This window comes from Herpailurus yagouaroundi, unplaced genomic scaffold (assembly GCF_014898765.1).
Source record: "Herpailurus yagouaroundi ecotype Mexico unplaced genomic scaffold, PumYag 180, whole genome shotgun sequence".
NCBI classification, from domain to species: Eukaryota; Metazoa; Chordata; class Mammalia; order Carnivora; family Felidae; genus Herpailurus; species Herpailurus yagouaroundi.
In genome coordinates this window covers 98,375-124,517 of record NW_024412411.1, presented here as the reverse complement: position 1 = coordinate 124,517, position 26,143 = coordinate 98,375, and the positions used below count along the sequence as shown (strand labels likewise).

The window sequence follows — 26,143 nt, the reverse complement described above, 5'->3', positions numbered from 1 at the left end:
GTTTCTTCCAACAGAAGAAAAAGGCTTGGGGCTTTGTTGCCCCAGCTGTAGTCAGTCACAGATAAGATTCCTTTATAAGAGAGATCCCTAGATGTTTTTAGGTTCTATACCAAAGGCTTCTGTTTTGGTTCTTTATTTACTTTCAGATTTCTGGTTAAAACTCTTTTGGAACAATTTAGTGCAGAAGGAGTTTGTCTCATTTCATCCAAAACAGAAAAGGAGTTGAGACACAAGTCTAGCTGTAGTGGGTGTGGAAGCCAGTTTCACAGGACAGTAAGAGCTCTAGCTCAGAAGGGTCTCTGATGGCAGCTTTTGCTTACTGGGTTTTATTGATATTTTTGTGTGGGTGGGGAGGCTTATCTATATATTTGGGGTAAAGAAGAATTAAGGTGGTAAATAAAATGGAAATGCTAAAATATGACATAAATCAGAAGTCAAGTGTATGAGAAAGATATAGATGGTTTGGAAGAAGGAATGGAAAAAAAGGAGAACATTTACGAGAACCATCCTTCTTGGTAAATAACAAACCCATGAGCCCCATTGGACTGCATGCGTCTGATAAAGTTCTGGCTAGCTCTGAGAAAAGGGTTACAAGTTTCTCAGATCAGTTGGCTCACTGTGGCCTCTCCTGCCGTCGTTTGTGGGTATGTTCCTTCAGCGACAGCAGTATGTTAGCTTTGAGTGAGGTAAGCAGTGAGTATTAGAAAGGGAAATTATGTGAGTTATAATAGAAGATACTGGGTTTCCGGATGATTCTTGGAACATAACTGAATGGCTGAAAGTGATAAAGGAAGCCTCAGCCAAAGACTATGAGGGCCATGCCATCTCTGCTTATCTTATGAACTGTGGTTGAGTTGGTATCTAAGCTGGTTTTCAAAATCAGCACATTTCTGTGTATTTATGGGATTGATTTTAATCTATTAGTACACATTCATTTAAAATGTGGTATCCTAGAGGTGCCTGGGTGACTCAGTTAGTTAAGGACCTGACTCTTGGTTTCAGCTCAGGTCATGATCTAAGGCCTGAATCAGGCTCCACGCTGACATTGCAGAGCCTGCTTGGGATTCTCTCTCTCATCTCTCTCTTCACCTCTCCCCTGCTTGCATGCTCTGTCTATCTCTCTATCTCTAAGATAAATAAATAAACTTTAAAAAATGTTGTATCCTCAGTACTTCTGAAAGAAAAGTGATAGAATGGGAACAAGAGAAGAAGATATGAATGGGGAAGGTCACTGCAGACCTGGGTTCAGAGAGGAAAGAGTTGGAAGGTTGACTAGCATCAGATGAAGCAGGCAACAATTCCCTCTGACCAAACCTGATCTTTCTTGGTTCCTTGGCATGTCACCAGTCTTTGTGAACAACTTGTTCTTTCAGTCATCATTTCCTTCCACTGCTGGACAACTTTGCCATTCCTGTCATTTGATCCCATGCCTCTGTTTGAGTATTCTTGATCATGAAATTTGAACTTTCCTGGTGAAAAATCAGTTGAGCCTCTGTTCCTGTATGGCTTCTTCTGCCAGGAGACCCTTAATTCTACTATAAAATCTTTCTTTATTCTCACCTCACTAGCCTTCACCACTGTTGGGCAATTGTTTTTTCATTCTTATTTTCTATTCTCCACATCTTTTTTAAATAGTATCTCTTCCAGATTTCTCCTTTTTTCCCACATGAGCTTTGGCATTAACTCGAATAATTATTGCTTTTTATTTTATTGCAAAAATCTGGATCAAATGTGAGTCTTTTGAAAATCTTCCATATATCCCTTAATATTTTTCTGACTACTTTTTGCCTCAGTGGAAGAAGCAGAACACCTATATAATAACTGATTGAATTATCTTTTGTAATCATGGGGACTTAATCCCCAAAATTGTTCACTTTCTTGCTTCAAATTCTTCTTTACTACCAAACTCCTCTGACATAAACTGCCATTTTCATTTCTTATGTTCCAGAGAACATTTCCCAATACCTTTTGCTCCTTCCAGTTACTGTTTTCCTTTCCTTTAGTGCCTACCTTCTTAACAGTTGTTCATAACTGGTATTCTCAGCTATTTTATACCCAGTGTCTTTCAATCTGGAATCAGACTTCACCCTCATCAATTCCTTGAAATTGTACTAGACACTAATGAAAGTCTAATATTTTTCACTAGATGCTAGTGAAGGTCTAACATTTTTTAATGTTTATTTTTATTATTTTTAAGAGAAAGTAAGTGAGGTAGGGGCAGAGAGAGGGGACAGAGGATCCGAAGCAGGCTGTACACTGACAGGCTGAAAGCAGTGAGCCTGATGTGGGGCTCAAACTCACGAACCACGAGATCATGACCTGAGCCGAAGTTGGGCACTCAATCAACTGAGCCACCTAGGTGTCCCAAAGTCTAGTACTTTTATTCTACATCCTACTCTCAACACGACAACTGGGAAGTGGCAATAAATCATGATCATGATCATCATCACCACCACCACCACCAAACTGGAAATAATAAAAAAAAATAGCATTGAAAAAATGACTCAGAACTGTGAAAATTGTAGTAGGTAAACAGGACTGTAATGAAATCAAGGCAAATGAATGAGAAGAAAGCTTGAAGAAGGGATTGCTCACTAGTGGCAAATGAAACAATGTGTTAAAAACATGGGTTTTTTAAGCAAGAGAATTTGAGTTTGAATCTCTAATTGGTTAGATAGTAGCTTAGACAAATTATTCAAACCACTCATGCCATAGTGTCCTAAAGTGTGAAGTGGACCATACTAGCTGTCATTCTGTTGGGTTCTTATTGCAATTGAATGGTATTTTGTGACCATTAAATTATAGATAAGTGGTTAACACAGGATATAACTCATGGTAAATACTCAAAATTAGTTGAATAGTATAAATAATGTGGGGACTAAAATGTGTTATTTGAGGGCTGTCACTGTGATTAAATAAACTACATGTTGGAGATACAGTTAGGGAAGAGATTTAATACCAGAACTTCTCTTCTTAGGTCTTTCTTTTTTAAAACTAATAGAATAACTTATAGTAAACTAAACTGAAATATACAGCTTGATATGTATGTATTTTTGCTTTGAGGTCCAGGTCCATGATTGGATGTTAGTCTTTTGTATCTAGAAGAGAAGTAGCTATGAGCTAGTTCCATTCCAACCTTTATGGACAGAGAATTTGGAGTGATGAAATGCTTCTACCAAGGTCCCAGTTGGTTCATGGCATAGCTGAGACTACAGTTCAGTTCAGGCTAGAACCTCATGCTTCATCCACTTTTCTTTCCCTTGCACTATACAGGTTTGAGATAGTCTGCCAGATTTATTTCCTTAGTGGTTCCATAGACATGCCATAAACTAATATAATTTAAAACAATTGTTTTAACTTTCTCTGAAAAAGAAATCTCCTCCTCTATTCCTTATGTTGATTAGTGGCATCACATTTTTCTAGACAGTGTGTCTCAAAATGTCCTATTGCCTTTCATTTTGCCTCATAAAACCTATCACTTGGAATTATCTTTCATTTATTTATTTTTAAACACATTTTTTCAAGGTGCCTGGGTCACCTTTTGTGACCAGGTCACTCAGTTGTTTGAGAGTCTGACTCTTGATTTCGGCTCAGGTCATGATCTCACAGTTCGTGGAATGGAACCCTAAGTTGGGCTCTGTGCTAACGGCATGAAGCCTGCTTGGGATTCTCTCTCTCTCTCTCTCTCTCTCTCTCTCTCTCTCTCTCTGTATCTCTCCTGCTCTTACTCACTTTCTCTTTCTCAAAATAAACAAATAAACATTTAAAAGCCCCACACTTCTTCTCCATCCCCTTTTTTCACTGTTTAAACTATGTTCCGAGTTCTACTTTGGTTTGTTGGAAAAGCTTCCTACAGTAAATCAGGTAAATCCTCCACCTCATCAATCTATCTTTCTGCCTTTTAAACCATATTTACTCAACAAAAATATATTATGTTAGATGTTGAATATATACTCATAGCCATCATGAAACTTAAGAAAGATTGGTGAAAAATATTACAAACTATTCATTAGGAATTGTATCGGTGTGCTATTGGGAAGTAGAGAATAAAAAATAAGCATATTGTCCATCAGCAAAGACCTCTCTGAAAGGGTAAATCTTAAATTTTGATCCCATTATGTTCTCCTTAAAACTGTGGTAAAATATTAGAGATTCAGTAAGTATTGTTGAATAAGAAATCAATTCTCAGTATAAGAGACCTAAACCTAAAGTCTTTAGCTTGACTTTTAAAACTTTGAATCTTCAAGACACAATTTATTTGTCCGGTCATATTTCTCATGTCTCTAAGCCTTTGATACACTACATAATTTGATTTTTATAGTGACTTACAGTCCTTGTTTTAGGTTTTTACTTGTCTTGGTTCTTTTTTTCCAATGATAGTCTCTTGAAAGCCAAAGGCTTTCTGATAAACACATCTACTGACAACACTTCAATGAATCTTTGTATCATCCCCTAGTTAAAGTAATGTCTCTTTCACATTATACACACGTGACTGCATGTCTCCCATCATTCTTATCTTGATCTGCTTTGAGAGGATGCTTACTTGTGTCTATGTCCCATGATCCTCACAAGGGTAGGAGATCCTTGAAATAGAGGATATGTATAGTTTATATTTAATTCCTTCTTTAGCATAGTATTAATCACAGAATGAACTTAAAGAAATATTCATTAACTTATTTAAATCTTGCATGTGTCTGCAACTCATTTTTTATTATTGTGGTTATTTCATTACCTATGAGATGCCTTTCTCTTTTCTCCAGTAATGGTATGCAAGTTTGAGCAGAAAAAGAAAAAAAAGAAGGGAAGGAAAAGACAAATATTTGAACACAAGCTGGAAGGAATAAATTGGAGAAAAAGGCAGTGGAGACTAGGGAGAATGAAAGGAGGAATGTAACATATGTGGAAGATAGGACACATGGTCTGCTGAGTTATAATGATGTTATATGAGTCCTTGCTTTGCACAGTGCTGTATTAATACTGTGGATGTTGGAAGAACATGTTTTCAATATGCACAGTATTAATACAGCACTATGCAAAGCAAGGACTCCCTAGACTTCTATTTCTCTTTCTCTCCAAGTTATTTTCACTTGGTGATGAAAAGCTAAAGTCTTTAAATTACAGAAACAATGGTCGTTACAGATTTGAATTCTCAAAAGGTCATACCAATATTCTGGACACTTTGTTACTGGAGTGTTCAATTAATCACCAGAAAGAAACTGTGATTAACACTGGAAATGACCAGTCATATAAGAAGGAAAACCATGATGTGCAAGAGCATATAAGAGACTTTCATGTATGATGCTAAGTCAATAAGTACAATGTATCTGCCACAGTGTCTAGACAAAATTACAAACCTATAAAATGCTTATTATCATTACTGTTGTTGTTGTTCTTATAGTTATAGTTAAAACCATTAGCATTACCAGTAGCATTAGTTCTATAAGATCATGGTAACTTTCATGTCAATGAAGCCTATCTGGCTTGTCATCTTTGAACCATTACTTACTATCAATCCTTTCTTAAAGCAACAACTGTATTGCAATGCCAAGATTCATACTGAAACCAGATGAAATAACTATGATTTTTCACTCCATTCCAGTGTCCAGTGTCAGAGGACAGAGTAAAAGATGACGATCTCTTCAAACCACACCAACCTTAGAGATATTTGGTATACCATGACTGGGATCCCAGGACTGGAATATGCACACATATGGATCTCCATTCCCATCTGTTTCATGTACATAGTTTCTGTTTTAGGCAACACCATCTTATTATTCCTGATCTTCACTGAACGCAGTCTTCATGAACCCATGTACCTTTTCTTGTCCATGTTAGCCCTGGCAGATATCTTTCTCTCCACAGTCACCACACCAAAGATGCTAGCAATCTTCTGGTTCCAAGATGGGGGTATTTCTTTTGGTTGCTGTGTGTCCCAAATGTTTTTTCTCCACTTCATCTTTGTGGCAGAGTCTGCCATATTGCTGGCCATGGCATTTGACCGCTATGTAGCCATCTGCCATCCACTAAGATATACTACAATTCTAACCCCCTCAGTCATTGGAAAAATGGGCATTGCATCTGTGATCAGGAGTTTCTTCATCTGCTTCCCCTTGGTTTTTCTGGTTTATCGGCTTGCTTACTGTGGGAGGAATATTATTCATCACTCATATTGTGAACATATGGGCATTGCCAAGCTAGCCTGTGATAGCATCAAAATCAACATCTACTATGGGGTGATTGTAGCCCTATTTTCTACATGCCTGGATGTAGTGTTTATTATCGTCTCCTATGCCCTTATACTCTGTACTGTTTTTAGAATTCCTTCCCAAGATGCCCGACTCAAGACTCTGGGTACTTGTGGCTCCCATGTCTGTGTTATCCTGCTGTTCTATACTCCAGCCTTTTTTTCATTCTTTGCTCACCGATTTGGGGGCCACCATATACCACTCCACGTACATATCCTCTTTGCCAATCTTTATGTGGTGGTACCACCCACTCTCAACCCCATCATTTATGGAGTTAAGACCAAGAAAGTTCAGGAGAAGTTTGTCCATGTCTTTTCTGTGAGCAATAAATTCTGCTGATGTAGACTATCCAGCTCAATTTTTCATTTTTCTATGTAACTAATTGAAGAGTACTTAAAATTATATCAGGCATCTTATATCATGCCAGCATTAGGGTAGAATGATAACAGTAAATTTTTGAGATAATTTTACATCATAATTAATTAATTAATTAATTGCTGCTTTTGTTCAGGACAGTATCAGACCAAGGGCATTTTAGATTCTGTGTAAATGTGAGTTCAGTTACAACAGACTTAAAACACAATAACTCAATAGTTATCTTCAATTTCATATTGATACAGAAAAACAGGAAAAGTAAAAACACAACCCACCCACTAAAAAAATAGAAAAAACAAATTGCTAAATCAACTTAACAGGTTTTCAGCCTATTTTCCCATATTATCTTTGTATTTCAGAGAAAATAATACTTATATATTTAGCATTGTGATCTATCAGTTGAGTAGTTGGGCTCTAAATTCAAGATTTGAATTTTAGATGTCTCATCTTTGTAAAGAGTATTTACCCTTTCTGGGCTTCTTTAGCTTTATATTGAGCTTAAAATATTTCATATTTTATAAGGTTGTTGAAAGTATTAAATAAGATGGTTTACAAAGCTTCTAAACTGTGCATAACACACATTGAAATATATCCCATATGTATATATATATATATATATATATATATATATATATATGAAATACCACAAAAATTCCGTTTGAAAACTATAGATTTTTATTTTCTTCCACTAGAGTCTACTGTCATTAAATGCTTCTGTTAAAAAGTACCAGTAGAACATGGTAAGGAAGAAGGAGGTTTGACTGCAGAGGAAGTTCCTTTTAGAAACAAAAAAAGAGTAGCAGAACCCCTTCCAGCATGAGATGGGGGAGAGACACAGATAGGAATGGAGAAAAAGGAAGATACAGTCCAAGTTTCAGCTGCACATTCTCGGTATTCATTCAAAGTATCAGGGCATACAAAATAAAAAGATAGAAACCCAATGAATTTAGAGATGAAAGTGAAAAGCAGTGGAAGAGGAATACCTTATTTCCTACTTAAGTATCTGAGGGAGATTTCTGAACAAATTGTCTCATGCCACATGGGAGAACAGCATTAGAGTAAAAATGACCATGTGGCATGTTCAGTCAGTGAACTGGTTTCCTCTCATTCCACAGGAGCAACAGATGAATGTAGGAGTACTTTATGGCACTGTGGGGAACACAAAGATCATGGTGAATGCTGACTCATGAAGTTGAAAAGGGAGAGGCTTTGGCTAAGGGAAAAGTGACTCCGTAGCCAAGAGCCATAGACACAAATGTTAGAGTCAGCAAAGTAAGAGAAAATGGGTCAGGTTTCAAGGCTTGTTGATTAGATCCAACATTTCAGATGCCTCGTTAAGTGGGATCCAAGAGACAATAATCAAATTTCAGGAAAGGCTGCGGAAAGGATAGAGGCCTACACAGAGTGAAGAGGTAGGATAAGGTTCATTCAAAAAGGCTCAGCTAAGTACACAGACATAGACCAGGGGCCCATCCAGTTCTCACATCCAGTCCCTCAGTGTTGTCTGGATTATTGACTTCCCCTTGAAAACAGATGATAAGGGAATTGTGTGGGAGAATCTCAATTTCAAATAGACAGAAAAGTTACTGACAGATTACATGATGCCACAGAAAGCATATTTCTTAAACTCAAAAACTTTAATTGACCTGTAAGTGGGAAGTTGGAGTTTCAGATAACCATTGGACTTTTTGAGTATAAAGTACAAAGCCTATTGCATAAGATTTTGTGTATCAAAACTGGCTGAGAAAGAACAGCCTATTAAATAATTGTTTCAACTGGTAAATTGTTTGAAAACCTAAATTTACATTGATGTACTATTTAAAATTCTTAACCCATGTCATGAACATGACCACCAACAAAAACAAGTTGAACAATGGAGATATAAGTGTGATGTCAAGAGGAGCCAAGATGGCAGAACAGCATGGAAGTTTTTTGTGTGTCTTGCATCCATGAAATAAAGCCAGACCAACACTAAACCATCCTACACACCTAGAAAACTGATTGGAAGATTAATATAACAATCTGCACAACCTGAACCACAGAATTCAGCAGGTATGTGGCAGGGAGAGGTGAACTTGGGGAGTGAGAAGCTGGCGGCGGGCAGGGAGCCGCTTTTGCAGGCAGAGAGAGGACGGAGACTAGGGGAAGGGGGCAGAATACAGGAAAAGCACCCCTCCCAAAAGCAGCTGGAGAGAAAGCAGAAAATTGGAAACAGCCACAGGGACTAAACTAAAAAGGGAGAAAGGAGAAAGGAGAGGGTTTAAATTCCATGCAGACTTTAAACAGGGGGCAGGCAGTGTCTGAAACCCTGCAGCTCGATACCTGGTGGTGCTCTGGTGAGAAGGGTGGAACCCCAGGAGCAGAGTGGTGTCCAGGAGGTTCTCAGGCCACACGGGGAAAAGCAGTTCCACTGCTGGAAGGACATTTGGTGGAGACTGTTGAAGCCACTTGGTCCCAGCAGACCCCAGAAAATGGCCATATTCACTGGTGCTGGAACAAGGTGGTTAAAGGTGAAGACTGGTGCCAGATGTGTGTTGTGATTTTTCCATAATCCCTGAAAAGCGGCTAGTATGCTATCTTGTGAACTTTTTCTGGGGTGGCCTGGCACCTGGCTGCAGTCTTGGGCACCAGCAGCAGCAGGGTCCAGCAAGCATTCCCGGGTGTAGCCGACATTTAGCCCTTGCTCATTCAGCCATTGCTCAGTGAGACCCTGAAGAACAGGTCAAAGCCACAGTCCCTCAGAAGTAAGGGGCCAGGGAAAGCAGCCACATCTGAGACAAAACTGTGGAAAGAGGTGCTGCCTGGGGCTTGGTCATGGACAGTGAAGAAGTGGAGTGGACGAAAGCTGAAGACAGAAGACAGTGAGCGATTGCTGATCCAGGAGAACTGAGTTCCGATACTAGAGACAGGGTACCTGGGTGACACCATTTTCAACACTCCCAGGTATGTGCATATGCACCTACAAGTGCCGCAACAATCCACCCCAGTAGGCTATCAGCACCATCTACTGGAGAACAGCCGTTACACTGAGCCCCGCCCAACTGAGCCAACCTCACTCTTGAAGAGCACAAGTCTCACCGCCTACTTCGTTTATGAACTATAAAGCACTACATAGTCTGACTTCTAGGAGAAAACAGTAATTTCAGTTGTATTTCAATCTCTTAGCAGGTTCATCTATTCAATTTTCTATCTTTTTTTTTCCCTTTTACACAACTTTTCTCTTTCTTGAATACAGAATGAGAAAAATACATTTTTATTTTTAATTTTTATTAAAAACATTTTTCTTTAATTTTTTTCTACTATATTCTTTACTTTTGTGTAATTTTTTTTTCAAATTCTATTTTACTCCCATCATCTCATTTTAGTCTAATTCAGTGTATTCATTTTTTCAAATTCTCAAATGATTTCATTCCCCCCCGCCTTTTTTTCCTCTACTCTGTCAAGCCATTCTCAACATGCAGACCAAAACACACCTAGGATCTAGCATCATTTATTAGATTTGTGTGTATGTGTTTTAATTTTTTAATTTTAATATTTTTTATTTTAATTTTTTTAACTTTATTTTTTCTACCTCATTAATTCCTTTTCTCCCTTCAAAATGACAAAACGAAGGAATTCACCCCAAAAGGAAGAGCACAAAGAAACAAGAGCCAGGGATTTAACCAACACAGTTACATGCAAGATGTCTGAACCAGAATTTAGAATAACAAAAATAAGAATACTAGCTGGAGTTGAAAATAGATTAGAATCCCTTTCTGCAGAGATAAAAGAAATAAAAAATAGCCAGAATGAAATTAAAAATGCTATAACTGAGCTGCAATTATGGGTGGATGCAGCAGCAGCAAGGATGGATGAGGCAGAACAGAGAATCAGCAATATAGAGGATGAACTTATAGAGAATAATGAAGCAGAAAAAAAGAGGGAGATTAAGGCAAAAGAGCACAATTTAAGAATTAGAGAAATCAGTGACTCATTCAAGAGGAACAACATCAGAATCATAGGGGTCCCAGAAGAGGAAGAGAGACAAATAAGGGTAGAAGGGTTATGTGAGCAAATCATAGCAGAAAACTTTCCTAACCTGAGGAAAGACACAGACATCAAAATCCAGGAAGCACAGAGGACCCCCATGAGACTCAACAAAAACCGACCATCAACAAGGCATATCATAGTCAAATTCACAAAATACTCAGGCAAGGAGAGAATCGTAAAAGCAACAAGGGGGAAAAAGTCCTTAACCTACAAGGCAAGACAGATCAGGTTTATAGCAGACCTATCCACAGAAACTTGGCAGGCCAGGAAGGAGTTGCAGGATATATTCAATGTGCTGAATCAGAAAAATATGTAGCCAAGAATTCTTTATCCAGCAAGGCTGTCATTCAAAAGAGAAAGAGAGATAAAAAGTTTCCCAGACAAACAAAAATTAAAGGAGTTTGTGACCACTAAACCAGCCCTGCAAGAAACTTTAAGGGGGACTCTCTGAGGGGAGAAAGATGAAAATATAAAAAAAAAAAAAATGAATAAATAAAGACCAAGAGCAACAAAGATTAAAAAGGACCAGAGAAAACCACCGGAAACTCCAAACCCACAAGCATCATAAAGGCAATAAATCCATATCTTTCAGTACTCACTCTAAATGTCAATGGTCTCAATGCTCCAATCAAAAGACATAGGGTAACAGAATAGATAAGAAAACAAGACCCATCTATATGCTGTTTACAAAAGACCCACTTTAGACCTAAAGACACCTACGGATTGAAAATAAGGGGATGTAGAACCATCTATCAGGATAATTGTCCACAAAAGAAAGATAGAGTAGCCATACTTCTATCAGACAATCTAGACTTTAAAATAAATACTGTATCAAGAGATGCAGAAGCGCATTATATCATAATCAAGGGGTCTATCCACCAAGAAGACCTAACAATTGTAAACACTTATGTGCCAAAGGTTGGAAGCACCCAAATATACAAATCAATTAATCACAAACATAAAAAATCTCATTGATAGTAATATCATAATAGTAGGAGACTTCAACACCCCACTCACAGCAATGGACAGATCATCTAACCAAAAAAAACAACAAGGAAACAATGGCTTTGAATGACACACTGGACCAGATGGACTTAACAGATATATTCAGAACATTTCATCCTAAAGCAGCAGAATATACATTCTTCTCCAGTGCACATTGAACATTCTCCAGAATAGAACATATACTGGGACACAAATCAGCCCTAAGTAAGTACAAAAAGATCGAGATCATACCATGCATATTTTCAGACCACAGTGCTATGAAACTCAAAATCAACCACAAGAAAAATTTGGAAAGGTAACAAATACTTGTGGACTAAAGAACATCTTACTAAAGAATGAATGGGCTAACCAAGCAGTTAAAGAAGAAATCAAAAGGTATATGGAAGTCACTGAAAATGATAACACCACAACCTAAAACCTCTGGGACGCAGCAAAGGCAGTAATGAGAAGAAAGTATATAGCAATCCAGGACTTCCTAAAGAAGGAAGAAAGATCTCAGATACACCACCTAAACTTATGCCTTAAGGAGCTGGAAAAAAATGGCAAATAAAACCCAAAACCAGCAGAAGACAGGAAATAATAAAGATTAGAGCAGAAATTAATGCTATTGAAACCAAAAAAACAGTAGAACAGATTAATGAAACCAGAAGTTGGTTCTCTGAAAGAATTAACAGAATTGATAAACCACTAGCCAGTTTGATCAAGAAGAAAAAGGAAAGGACCCAAATAAATAAAATCAGGAATGAAAGATGAGAGATCACAACCAACACAGCAGAAATAAAAACAATAATAAGAGAATATTATGAGCAATCATATGCCATCAAAATGGGTAATCTGGAAGAAATGGACAAATTCCTAGAAACATATACATTACCAAAACTGAAACAGGAAGAAATAGAAAATTTGAACAGATGCATAACCAGTAAGGAAATCAAATTAGTAATCAAAAATCTGCCAAAAAAATAAGAGTCCAGGGCCAGATGGCGTTCCAGGGGAATTCTACCAAACATTTAAGGAAGAGTTAACACTTATTCTCTTGAAACTGTTCCAAAAAATAGAAATGGAAGGAAAACTTCCAAACTCTTTCTATGAGGCCAGCATTACCTGGATTCCAAAATCAGACAGAGACTCCACTAAAAAGTAGAACTATAGACAAATTTCCCTGATGAACATGGATGCAAAAATCCTTAACAAGATATTAGCCAACTGGCTCCAACAATACATTAAAAAAATTATTCACCACAACCAAGTGGGATTTACACCTGGGATGAAGGGCTGGTTCAATATCTGCAAAACAATTAACGTGATTCATCACATCAATAAAAGAAAGGACAAGAACCATATGATCCTCTCAATAGATGCAGAGAAAGCATTTGACAAAATACAGCATCCTTTCTTCATAAAAACCCTCAAGAAAGTAGGGATAGAAGGAGCATACCTCGAGATGATAAAAGCCATATATGAGCGACCCAATGATAATATCATCCTCAATGGAGAAAAACTGAGAGCTTTCCCCCTAAGGTCAGGAACAAGACAGGGATGTCCACTCTCACCACTGTTATTCAACACAGTATTGGAAGTCTTAGCCTCTGCAATCAGACAACACAAAGAAATAAAAGGCATCCAAATCGTCCAGGAGGAGGTCAAACTTTCAGTCTTTGCAGATGACATGATACTCTATATGTAAAACCCAAAAGATTCTACAAAAAAACTTCTAGAATTGATTTATGAATTCAGCAAAGTTGAAGGATATAAAATCAATGCACAGAAATCAGTTGCATTCCTATACACCAACAATGAAATGAAAGAAGGAGAAATCAAGGAATTGATTCCATTTACAGTTGCACACAAAAACATAAAATACCTAGGAATAAATCTAACCAAAGAGGTGAAAAATCTATATACTGAAAACTATAGAAAACTTATGAAAGAGATTGAAGAAGACACAAAAAAATGGAAAAAGATTTCATGCTCCTGGATAGGAAGAATAAATATTGTTAAAATGTCGATACTACCCAACGCAATCTACATATTCAATGCTATCCCTATCAAAATAACACCAGAATTTTTCACAGAACTAGAACAAATAATCCTAAAATTTGTATGGAAACAGAAAAGACTTTGAATAGCCAAAGCGATCTTGAAAAAGAAAACCAAAGCAGGAGACACCACAATTCCAGACTTCAAGCTATACTACCAAGCTGTAATCATCAAGACAGTATGGTACTGGCACAAGAGCAGACACTCAGATCAATGGAACAGAAGAGAGAACCCAGAAATGGACCCACAAACGTATGGCCAACTAATCTTTGACAAAGCAGGAAAGAATATCCAGTGGAGTAAAGACACTCTCTTTAGGAAGTGGTGCTGGGGAAACTGGACAGCAATATGCAGATGAATGAACCTGGACCACTTTCTTACCCCATTCACAAAAATAAACTCAAAATGGATGAAAGACCTAAATGTGAGACAGGAAGCCATCAAAATCCTCAAGGAGAAAGCAGGCAAAAACCTCTTTGATCTTGGCTATAGAAACTTCTTACTCAACATGTCTCCAGAGGCAAGGGAAACAAAATCAAAAATGAACTAGTGAGACCTCACCAAAATAAAAAGCTTCTGCACAGCCAAGGAAACAATCAGCAAAACTAAAAGGCAACTGACAGAATGGGAGAAGATGTTTGCAAGTGACATATCAGATAAAGGGTTAGTATCCAAATTCTACAAAGAACTTACCAAACTCAACACCCAAGAAACAAATAATCCAGTGAAGAAATGGGCGAAAGACATGAATAGACATTTCTCTAAGGAAGACATCCAGATGGCCAACCGACACATGAAAAAATGCTCAACATCACTCATCATCAGGGAAATACAAGTCAAAACCACAATGAGATATCACCTTACATCTGTCAGAATGGCTCACATTAACAACTCAGGCAAAAACAGATGTTGGCGAAGATGCAGAGAAAGAGGATCTCTTTTGCATTGTTGGTGGGAATGAAAGCTGGTGCAACCTCTCTGGAAAACAGTATGAAGGTTCCTCAAAACCTTCAAGGTTTTGAAGGTTCCTCAAAAACCTAAAAATAGAACTGCCCTATGACCCAGCAATTGCACTACTAGGCATTTATCCACGGGATACAGGTGGGCTGTTTCAAAGGGACACATGCACCCCCATGTTTATAGCAGCACTATTAACAATAGCCAAAGTATGGAAAGGGCCCAAATGTCCATTGATGGATGAATGTATATATATATATATACATATACACACATTGGAGTATTACTCGGCAGTCAAAAAGAATGAAATCTTGCCATTTGCAACTATGTGGATGGAACTGAAGAGTATTATACTAAGTGAAATTAGTCAGAGAAAGACAAAAATCTTATGATTTCACTCATATGAGCACTTTAAGATACACAATAGATGAACATAAGGGAAGGGAAACAAAAATAATATTAAAAACAGGGAGGGGGACAAAACAGAAGAGACTCATAAATATGGAGAATAAACTGAGGGTTATAGGAGGGGTTGGGGGAGGGAGGATGGGCTAAATGGGTAAGGGTCACTAAGGAATCTACTCCTGAAATCATTGTTGCACTATATGCTAACTAATTTGGATGTAAATTAAAAAAATAAATAAATAAAACAAGTTAAAAAAAATAAGTGTGATGTCAAATGAAATTGAAATAATAGAGGTAAAAGTGGTGTGAAACTATTTCTCCCCACTGTTATCTCCTAGTAAATTAAAATGCCTTTATTTAAGTTGCTTATCTGCAAAATTGAATAATTATGGTCTACCCTGTAGATTGACTCTGAAGATCAATAATGAGAATGACTATGAAGGTAGTGTGTCTATGGTGCCCAGCATAAAATAGGCATCTGGTAAATATAAACTAAATATTATTTTTATGGTGATTATGATAACGATTATTACTTGATGAGTGTTGTATTATTCAACGTAAAGATGCAAACATCAAAAATAAAGTCTAACTTGGGGAAAATACATGTTCATAGTAGCTTTATTCAAAATCAAATCTGTAAAACACTAAAATGTCCATCTGCAAATAAATGAATAAACAGCTTATTATCTGTGATAAAATGGAATAAGAATCAACAATAAAAGTAAACTGTGCATACAGATAACAAGAGGGAATCTCAAGAGGATTTTTGCAAGTGAAAGAATCCAGACATAAAGATTACACTCTTTATCATTTAATTTACACGATCTTCTCTTAAAGACAAACTGAATGACAGATCAACTTAGTGATTTCCATAACCTGGGGTTATGGGTAAAGAGTGAACACAAAGAGATTAAAGGGAATTTTTGTGAGTGACAGTGATATTCCACATCTTGATTGTGGTGGTTACATGACTAGAAGTGTTTTTCAGAACTCATCAAACTGCACATGCACATCAAAACAGCGAATTACTGTTTGTAAGTATACCTCAAAAAAACTTACCTTACATATATTAAGTAGATTGTATAAACACAATGGTAGCAACAATATTTTGGGGAAATGTACACATACCAACAGTCCAAATATGTACACTTTATTTACCATCCATGATTTACTTTGGTGATCTTTCTACTTTTATTATGAGATAAATATTTTTATGTTGGCTGCATAACCATTTAGTAAACTTCATATTAAAAAGTACAGAAAGAAGATAAGAATAAAAATGTCATGTGATTTGAACTAAACAAGAGAATATATCCAAATCCCATCACCTACTACTTCCATATCATTTAACTTTTGTATGTTTTAAACTATTCATATATGTAACAAAAATAGTATCTGCCACAGGTTCTTGATGGTGAGATACCTTAGAAACATATTTATATCAGTTGGCCATAGTGACACTGTATGCTTTCCTTCTCTTTTTTTTAAACTAGAGCAGGAAATTTATTATCTTTTTTATTTTTTTTTAACGTTTTATTTTTGAGACAGAGAGAGAGACAGAGCATGAACGGGGGAGGGGCAGAGAGAGAGGGAGACACAGAATCGGAAACAGGCTCCAGGCTCTGAGCCATCAGCCCAGAGCCCCACGCGGGGCTCGAACTCACGGACCGCGAGATCGTGACCTGAGCTGAAGTCGGACGCTCAACTGACTGCGCCACCCAGGCGCCCCTAGGACAGGAAATTTAAATGAGATATGGACTCATAGGAATCATTTTCAAACGATTTTCAAATGGTACTTGTTTTATATTATATGATTAAAGAAACTAATCACAAAAGTCTATTTCTACCCTGGTATTTACTATTTGTCAGTATCCCTAGTTCAGTTACTGATTGTAGGAAGGGAGTAGGGAAAGACTGTTTGGCTGGCAGATAACCTGGCACCAAGATTAGTTTTTTTGCTGTTTGTCTCACTACTTTTTTACATGATCCAATTACATGACCATATATTGTACAGTGGCTAATCTGTATAGCAGGTAGAATGTCTAAATAATAAACAAGAATGTTGCCTAGAGTAGTAGAAGTGGACTAAGATCATTGTTGATCTTTTAGTAATTACTTAAACTACTTCATAAGTAAAATTTATGTTTTCTGTAACGAGTGGATGCCAAACCATCTTCACTCAATTGGATATAGTGAGATATACATTTTAATAGTGAATCTGCCTTATTCATTAATATGATTCTCAGCCCATTTTATATATACTTTCCAATTTATAAAACTGATCACAATATAACCCATATCAGTTTCACTGACTTACGATGGTTGTGGGGAAAATGGAGAGGGAGTAACATAGAAAACATACAAATAGAAGTCATTAAATATATTTATAATTATTTACTCACCCTTCCCCTTTTGAGCTCCACTTGTCTACTTTTAAATAAATTCGCATTTGATCTCAAGACTTAAAATTTTTTGAAATTAAAAAATCTCTGGACTCTTCTTCGTATTTGTTGGGTCTTGATACTGTAAATAATGGGGTTCATCAAGGGTGGGAAAAGGATATAGATGTTGCCCAGGAGGACATGTACCCATGGTGAGAGGTGTTTCCCAAAGCGATGCACCATAGTCAGACCAATGATTGGGATGTAGAAAACAGAAACAGCACAGATGTGAGATACACAGGTCTGCAAGGACTTGATTCTCTCTTCCCGTGATGCAATAGCTAAGACTGCATGCAAGATCATAATATAGGAGATAAGTATGAGCACTGCATCCAACAACAGGTTGCTAATTACCAGGGCAAGACCATAAATGCTGTTGAAACGGATGTCTGAACAGGCCATTCTAATTAAGTCTTGGTGCAGGCAGAAAGAGTGAGAAAGGATGTGGGGGCGGCAATAATTTAAGAACTTTAGGCGAATGATGACCGGAGGTATGAGTAAAGAACTCCTACATAAGATTGTCACCCCAATTTTCATGATTTTGTCATTAGTTAGGATGGAAGAATAGCGTAGTGGGTTGCAAATGGCAATGTAACGGTCAAAAGCCATAGCAAGGAGGACAGAGGATTCCATGAAGGACAAACCATGGATGAAGTAGGACTGGGCAATGCAGGAATCTAGGCTGATCTCACGAACGAATCCCCACAGGATCCCCAGCACCGTGTACATGGTAGACAGCCCCATGCACAGATCAGTGAGGGCCAGCATGGCCAGGAAGTAGAACATGGGCTGGTGCAGGCTGGGCTCTGTCCGGATCACATGCAGCACCATGCAGTTTCCCAGGAAAACCGTGGCATAGATGGAGGAGAAAGGGATGGAGATCCAGAGATAGTGAACTTCTAGGCCAGGAAAACCAGTGAGAATAAATCTGGAACTATTAACATTAAAGATAGAGATAGGAGACATTAGTAGACGATTGAAAATATTTCTACAGAGATGTTACAATTAGATTAGTTTATGATCTCCTAACTTCCAGTAATGTTTGTCTGCCTTTGAGAAGAAAATAAAATAAAATAAAATAAAATACAATTTCCTTAAGTGTCGTAAACTCAGAAAAATAGGGACCTATTTCTGTATTCTATAAGGCAAAAATCCATTGTCTAGTCATAGCTTTTCCAGGACTAGTGATTAGGTATGTCAAGAGACTAGGGGGTTTTATGCAGAAGCAATGATGTTTCTGGGTCCATGGGGTTTGGATTTGGGCTGGACTTGTGGGACTCTCTGTTTATTCCTGAAGGAAGATAACATGTGACCTGTGTGTACTGTTACCATGGTTGTCATTATCCTCAGTAAAATGTAAAATGCATTGCTAAATTTTTCTCTTGGTTACCACAACTATTTCTCTACCCCCAAGGGGCCATAAGATCCCAGAGGAAGTAGACTGAGTAAAGTAATCTGACTTTGCGGGAACATTACAATTTAGCAAAGAGAAGCCTAACAAACTAAGGGGAATCAGAACTTTTTTTGCACATTCTAAATTGTTTAACCCCACTCTAAATCATTTACCCTTTTTAGTCATACTTCATTATATTTTTCTTTATTTTTAGGCATTTCATTATTCTGTATGAGATTTCTCCTTTTTCTGACCTTCACAATGTTTTTGTCTCTTATTTTTTATATAACATAAATGATATTTTAAACTGTAAAGTACCAAACCAATACTTTCTGTCAGGTAATAACTTGGAAGAGAATAGTTAAATCATATGGTACATATTTGTTTAACTTTTGACAATATTTGTCAGTGTGTCTTCCAGGCAACTGTACCATTTGACTTTCGGACCAGGAGTGTATGAGAATTATAGTTCCTCTATATCTAGGCCAATACTTTGTATGGTCAGATTTTTATTTGTTGTCTTTTGTTTTGCTATATTAGTAGATGTGTAGTGATATATCATTTTGGTTTAAATTTGCACCTCCTTTATCATAATTTTTGCATCTTTTCTCATGATTATTTGTTATATATACTTCTTGGTGAAGTGCTTCTTCAAATAATTTTCCCTTTGTGATCAAGTTCTGCTCTTCTTGAGTTTGGAGAGTTCTTTACACATTTAAATTACAAAATCCTTCACAGATACATGATTTGCAACTAGTTATTTTCAGATTGTTAATTGTCCCTTATTTCTCTTAACAGTGACTTTTGCAAAACAAAGTTTTGCAAGAGTAGTGGAATTTTTTTTTTTTTTTTTTTTTTTTTTTATTATTTAAAAACTCAAATTTATATGTGTTTTTTTCCTTTAAGGAATATGCTCTTGTTATTATATCTACAAACCGTCAAATCCAGGTCATGAGATTTTCTCATGTTTTCTCCTAGAAGTTTTACATTTAAACTTTGGTTCTATAATCCATTTTAAGTTAATTTTTATACATGGTGTCAAGTTTATTTTTATCTTTCAGTACTTCCACTTTGGAAAAGATTATCCTTTCTTGATTGGTTTATCTTTGAACTTTTGCCGAAAGTCACTTGAATATGTGGTCTATCTGGCCTCTCTATTCTGGTATTAATCTATGTGTTTATCCTTTTAAACACCACACTACTGTGATTATTATGGCTTTATAAAAGTCTTAAAATCCAGCAAAGTCTCCAAATTTGTTCCGGCTACTATATAATTCCTTTACCTATACATACAAATATTGCAATACACTTGTAAATACGTGCATAAAACTCTCCGAGATATTGATTGAGATTATGTTGAACCAAACATAAAACTGGAGAAATTTGTCATGTCTTCCAATCCATGAAAATGAAATATATTTAAATTTGTGTATGTTTTTTATTTTTCCCATTACTATTATGAAGTTTTAATTCTAACATTTTGAGTGATTTTTTTTTCAGATTTAACGCCAAATATTTGATTTGGGGGATGCAATTATAATGGCATTAATTTTTTTTTATTTCAAAGTTAGATTGTTAGACTTCTGCTTTCTGTTCTGACATGTAAAGGCTTTGGAAGTTATCACTCCCATTTTTACAGCAACAACAATAAAAACAAAACAAACTGAAAACTGAAGGGTATGCTTCCTTTTTGTTCCAGATTTCATATTGTAAAAAACTGTCCTTTTCCTGGGGTATTTAGTGCTGTGTTTTAAACATTTCTGTTGCTTTGGGTGCCAATTTCACTTTTTGAAATGGCCTCCAAGCATAGTACTGAAGTAAGGTCTTGTGTTCCCAAGTGCAAGGCTGTGATGTACCTATCTTGCAGAGAAAATACATGTGCGACATAAGCTTCCTTCAGACATGATTTGCAATGCTGTTGTATGTGAGTTCAATGTTGATGAATCAACAATATGGTACTTCCAGAAAAAAGAAAATAAATTCCCTGGTGTGTCTGTATTATCGAGAAAGGGCTAAAGTAATGTGTGTAATGCATGGTGAAACAGAGGAAACAATGAAAAAGCAGCCACATTTGTGGATTCAGGAGATGACAGCCGACAAAAACTGCATAGCGGCGATCGTTGTGAGATTTAGAAATTTAGGTTTAGGAAAATGTTAACCCCACTCAGCTAGCGCTGGCTGGCTTGTGTGCTTAAATGGCAACATGGCATGAAGAATGTGCAACTTCAGGCAGGGCAGAGACAATAGTTCAGGAAACTGTAGAAGAAAGTTAAAACATCTCATAAATGTTCTGCAGGTAAAGGGTTTTGTGCCTGAACAGGTTTTCAACACTGTTGAGAGTGGCTTGTTTCACAGAGACACTGGTAAGGGAACAATTTTTAAAAGAGAACAGAATAAGTGAGCCTATATAATACCACAGTGTTTCTGTTAAATCTATTAAATGCAAAACGCTGTTATACTCAAAAAACGTTGTGACTAAGGGTTACCTTTTTCTTTACCTTTTATTTTTCTTGGCAGCAATACTTCAGTACTCATTAATTCAGTGTTTGTGGCAACTTTATAACCATGAAAAAAGAATTAACTTGTAAGTGTGCATTAAGGATTTCAATATATATAGAGAGAGAAATACATGTAGATGCAATACCCTAGCTCAATTCTCTGAGAGAGCCTGGAAACATTGATTCCTCAATAGATATGACCCATTTGGGGAGCCTGGGTGGCTCTGTTGGGTAAGTGTCCGACTTCAGCTCAGGTCATGATCTCACAGTTTGTGAGTTCATGCCCCACGTCAGGCTCTGTGCCAACAGCTTAGAGCCTGGAGCCTGCTACGGATTCTGTCTCTCTCTCTATCTGCTCCTCCCCCATTCATGCTCTATCTCTCTCTGTCTCTCAAAAATAAATAAACATTTTAAAAAAGAAAATAGATATGACCCATCTAGCATGCAACTCTTAAACTTCTGGGTACTAATCTGTATGAAAAGGGGATCTGGGGGTGCCTGGATGATTCAGTCAGTTAAGCATCCATCTCTTAATTTTGACTCCACTCATGATCTCATGGTTGGTGAGATCAAGGCCCACATCGGGCTCTGTGCTGACAGTGCAGAGCCTGCTTGGGATTTTCTTTCTCTTACTCTCTCTCTTCCACTCCCCTGCTTGCTCTCTCTCTCTCTCTCTCTCTCTCTCAAATACACGTTAAGAAAAAAAAAAAAGAAAGAGAAAAAAAGGGCGTGAGCACCTGGGCGGCTCAGTTGGTTAAGCTTCTGACTTTGGCTCAGGTTAGGATCTTGCCATCTGTGGGTTTGAGCCCTACATCGGGCTCTGTGCTGACAGCTAGGAACCTAGAGAGCCTGCTTTGGATTCTTTGTCTCCCTTTCTCTCTCTCTCTCTCTCTCTCTCTCTGCCTGTCCCCAACTCACACTCTATCTCTCAAAAATAAACATTAAAAACAAAAGAGAAAGAAAAGAGGATTTAGCTTTCTGTGAAAATGGATGTTTATAGGGCCATGGTAGTGAAAGTACACTGAATATACCAAATGTACCAAACATAATTGTACCAAAAATTAAGAAGTGCTAAAATATGTATAAAAAAGATACAAAAGCCAAATTATGGTGCTTTCACTGACTAAATCTGGAATATAAATTGAATACTAAAAAATGATAGTGACTGATAATTACCTATTGAATAAAATATAAAACAATGACTATAAGATATTTATATAGTCTCAAATACTCTCCTACAAAATACTTATTAAAAGTGAATGGAATGGAGCACCTGGGTGGCTCAGTCAGTTAAGTGCCTAGCTCTTCAGCTCTTCTTTTCACAACCTCAAGGTTTGTAAGTTCAAGCCCTGGGTCAGGCTCTACACTGACAGTGCAGAGCCTGCTTGAGGCTCTCTCTGGCCCTTTCTCTGTCCCTCCTCTGCTTGTGCTCTCACTTGCTCTCTCTCTCTTCCTATCTCTCCCCCTCTTTCTCTTTCAAAATAAATAAATAAACTTAAAATAAAAGGGAAAGGAAATATATATTAATTTATAGTAATGAATCCTGGAAGACCCTACTTTAAAAAATAATTGATCATCATCAGTGTTTGGACAATTTCAAACCACGCACAGCCTGAACATATGCATGAGAAGAATAAGACCTCATTTTCATTACATTCCTATATAATTTGAATCTAACCATGAGTATGAATCAAACACACTCAGATGAGAAGCATTCTATAATGACTTGTAACTTTCAAAAGTTTAAGAGTTATGCAAATCAAGGAAAATCTAAAGAAATTTCACAGGGAATAAAAGTAAAAATATAGGAATACTAATGCACACGATTCTGAACTGCATTTTATTTTACTATCAATTACATTGATGGTACAATTTGAGAAAGTTTATCTGGGGTCTGATAATTTGATGACAGCAATATGGCAGCATTGCCATAATTTCATGATGATGATTACATTATGGTTATGTAGAAGAATGACCTTCATTGTAGAAAACAATAGACTTTGGGTAGAAAATTTATCATTAAATCATTTGCAAAAATACTCTTTACGCTTTACTCAAAACTTTTCCCCAAGGAAAAAAATTGAAAATATCTCAAAAGAAAAAGAAATTTGAATGAAGTAGTTACCTATAATTTTACATACAGCACCAGTGAATGATACAAATATGAGGAGGAGAAAATATTTTAAGTATTTCACACATGAGTGCAGAATTAACCTTATATTACTGACACATAAGTAAATATTTTAGCAATATGTTTTGTGTCATTTTTGTAGCACTTTTCCCTAACATTTGTATATATGGGTCTTTATATTATACCTGTCAAAAGTAGCTCGGCGGCTCAGAAAGGGAGACATGTTTACCGAGGAATTTAGTGAACAGTGAAAGTGACATTTAGGGAAAAACAATGAATAAGTAAATGTAAGCCTTATGGAAATATTTTAGTTGATTTCAGACTGAAACTGAGACTAAAAATTCCTCAGAATTCTGATACGATCTTTTCCCCTTGGGTGTTTACTTCTTGCCTCCTTCTGAGTGGGTATTAGATTTTCAGTTGACACACTGAGTCCCCTTCCCTCCAAGATAGAAAAGATCTGTGGACTCTGGGAAACACTACCAGTTGTCCTTTCCTCTCAATTCCAAGGAACTGCTAACCTGCAGTGACCAGGTGGAATCTTCCACTTGCATCAGCCACCAAGAGGGAAGAGTGCCTCCCAGGAGCCTGGGTCCACCTGGTCCACACAATCCTCTCATTCCTTCCTCATAAACCAGAGCCTTCTGACTCCTTGTGCCACAAGCACTGGCCACAGGACAGCGTGCAGAGGCTTCCTCGGGACAGCAGAGCAGGAGCAGCCCTATTCTCTCAATGGCTTTGCCACTGTCACCTGCTGTGTGCCCTGCAAGCAGCTCAGAGGGACTAAAAGCAAATGAAGGGCATGATCTGATTTGCCCACAACGGTCAGGACATTGATTTGCTCCCATAACCTGAGACCTGATACCAAGAAGCTTCCCTGTGAGACCGTCCTGTGCTGTAGCTCCTCCTGGAGAGGGGGCTTCCCTGGCGTCTACGTTAGCTTGACCTGTGCTACAGTGTGAGGACCTATGTTAGACTCAACTGCTCCCACACAGCAGACACTTTGACAAAACTGTCAGTAAATATTGATCTCATCTTGAACATTACCTTCAAATAATCATGCCTGCTTCTTCTGCTTCCATTATCAATACCTCAATATTCATTCTCACGGGGTTCCCTGGCCTGGACCACTACTATCCCTGGTTTTCCATTCCCTTCTCCTCCATCTATGCCATGGTTTTCCTGGGAAACTGCGTGGTGCTGCATGTGATCCGGACAGAGCCCAGTCTGCACCAGCCCATGTTCTACTTTCTGGCCATGCTGGCCCTCACTGACCTGTGCATGGGGCTGTCCACAGTGCACACGGTGCTGGGGGTCCTGTGGGGGCTCAACCAAGAAGTTAGTCAGGATGCTTGCATTGCCCAAACTTACTTTATCCATGGTCTGTCCTTCATAGAGTCTGGGGTCCTTCTTGCCATGGCCTTTGATCGCTTCACTGCAATCTGCAATCCTCTGAGATACACAACCCTCCTGACTAACAGTAGAGTCATTCATTTCATGGTGGCCATTTTGATGAGGGCAGCTTTGTCCATTCTCCCTGTCATCATTCGCCTGAAGTTCTTCCGTTACTGCCGCCCTCACATCCTCTCCCACTCTTTCTGCCTGCACCAGGACCTGCTCCGGCTCGCCTGCTCTGACATCCGCTTCAACAGCCTCTATGCCCTGGCTCTGGTGATCTGTACCTTGTTGTTAGACGCTGTGCTTATTCTCATCTCCTACGTTTTCATCTTGCACACAGTGCTGGCAATTGCATCCCACAAGGAGAGGCTCAAGTCCTTGCAGACCTGTGTGTCCCACATCTGTGCCGTCCTGGTCTTTTACATCCCCATCATTGGCCTCACCATGGTGCACCGCTTTGGAAAGCATCTCTCCCCTTCGGTTCATGTCCTCATGGGCAACATCTATATTCTCTTTCCACCCCTGATGAATCCAATCATCTACAGTGTAAAGACCCAGCAGATCCGAAGCAGGATGAAGAAGTGGTGTTCCCTGAAAATGTAGTAAAACCCTTGGGTTTGATCAGCAAGAATATTTTAAGGTCAGAAGAGTAATGCTACTTCCCATGTGTGCAACAACTTACAATTTGAATAACTTATTGGAGGGTTTGTTCTTTTATGAGGTCTTGAATATTAAGGAACTTAAGAGATGTTCTAATTCAAGAGAGAAAATAGAACTAACTTTTTCCAATACACATTCCAGAAAAGATTTCTGAATGTCTGCTATAGGATAATCATGGCCATTATAGATGTAATAATAAGTGTCTTTGCATTTTGTTGACATGTTCTTGAAGCGTGTTTGCCATATGAAAATTGTGACCCTCAGTTCAACAATATTTTCATTCCACTTAGACACACCACTGTCTAAAATTTTGGAAACATGCCTATTAGATTATTCAATTAATTGGGACTTCTATCAAAACATATAATATTGTGTAATTGGACTTGTTTTATTCCTAAAAGTGAAGTGTGGAACATATGAATCTACTATGCTAAGCCTTCCCCCACTTTTATTACTTTTTCCCCATTAGTGGTAATGCAAGTCTATTACAGGAATTTTGAGATAAAAAGATATCCCATCCCTCTATTCCAAAGACTTTATTCTTACTTCTTTCCATGCTATAAAGA

The 26,143-nt window shown here is 37.6% G+C and overlaps 3 protein-coding genes across 6 annotated transcripts in view; 2 read left to right on the top strand and 1 right to left on the bottom strand.

Annotated features, from left to right (window-relative positions):
* LOC121039189 (olfactory receptor 52Z1-like) overlaps positions 1 to 6,593 on the top strand; it is a 52,450-nt gene extending 45,857 nt beyond the window's left edge. For all 4 annotated transcript variants that reach the window (XM_040489112.1, XM_040489113.1, XM_040489115.1 and 1 more), the window contains one exon: positions 5,600 to 6,593. In XM_040489112.1, coding sequence (XP_040345046.1) covers positions 5,628 to 6,584 — 957 coding nt within the window. In that variant the 5' untranslated portion in view covers positions 5,600 to 5,627 and the 3' untranslated portion in view covers positions 6,585 to 6,593. The remainder of the gene's footprint in view (positions 1 to 5,599) is intronic.
* Positions 6,594 to 17,518: 10,925 nt separating this feature from the next.
* On the bottom strand, positions 17,519 to 18,463 carry LOC121039486 (olfactory receptor 51V1-like). Its single transcript, XM_040489730.1, has one exon. It carries the CDS (start codon positions 18,461 to 18,463, stop codon positions 17,519 to 17,521), a length of 945 nt encoding a protein of 314 aa, XP_040345664.1.
* A 6,115-nt stretch (positions 18,464 to 24,578) lies between these two features.
* Positions 24,579 to 25,520, top strand: LOC121039485 (olfactory receptor 51V1-like). The gene has a single exon (XM_040489729.1). It carries the CDS (start codon positions 24,579 to 24,581, stop codon positions 25,518 to 25,520), a length of 942 nt encoding a protein of 313 aa, XP_040345663.1.
* Positions 25,521 to 26,143: the final 623 nt, after the last annotated feature.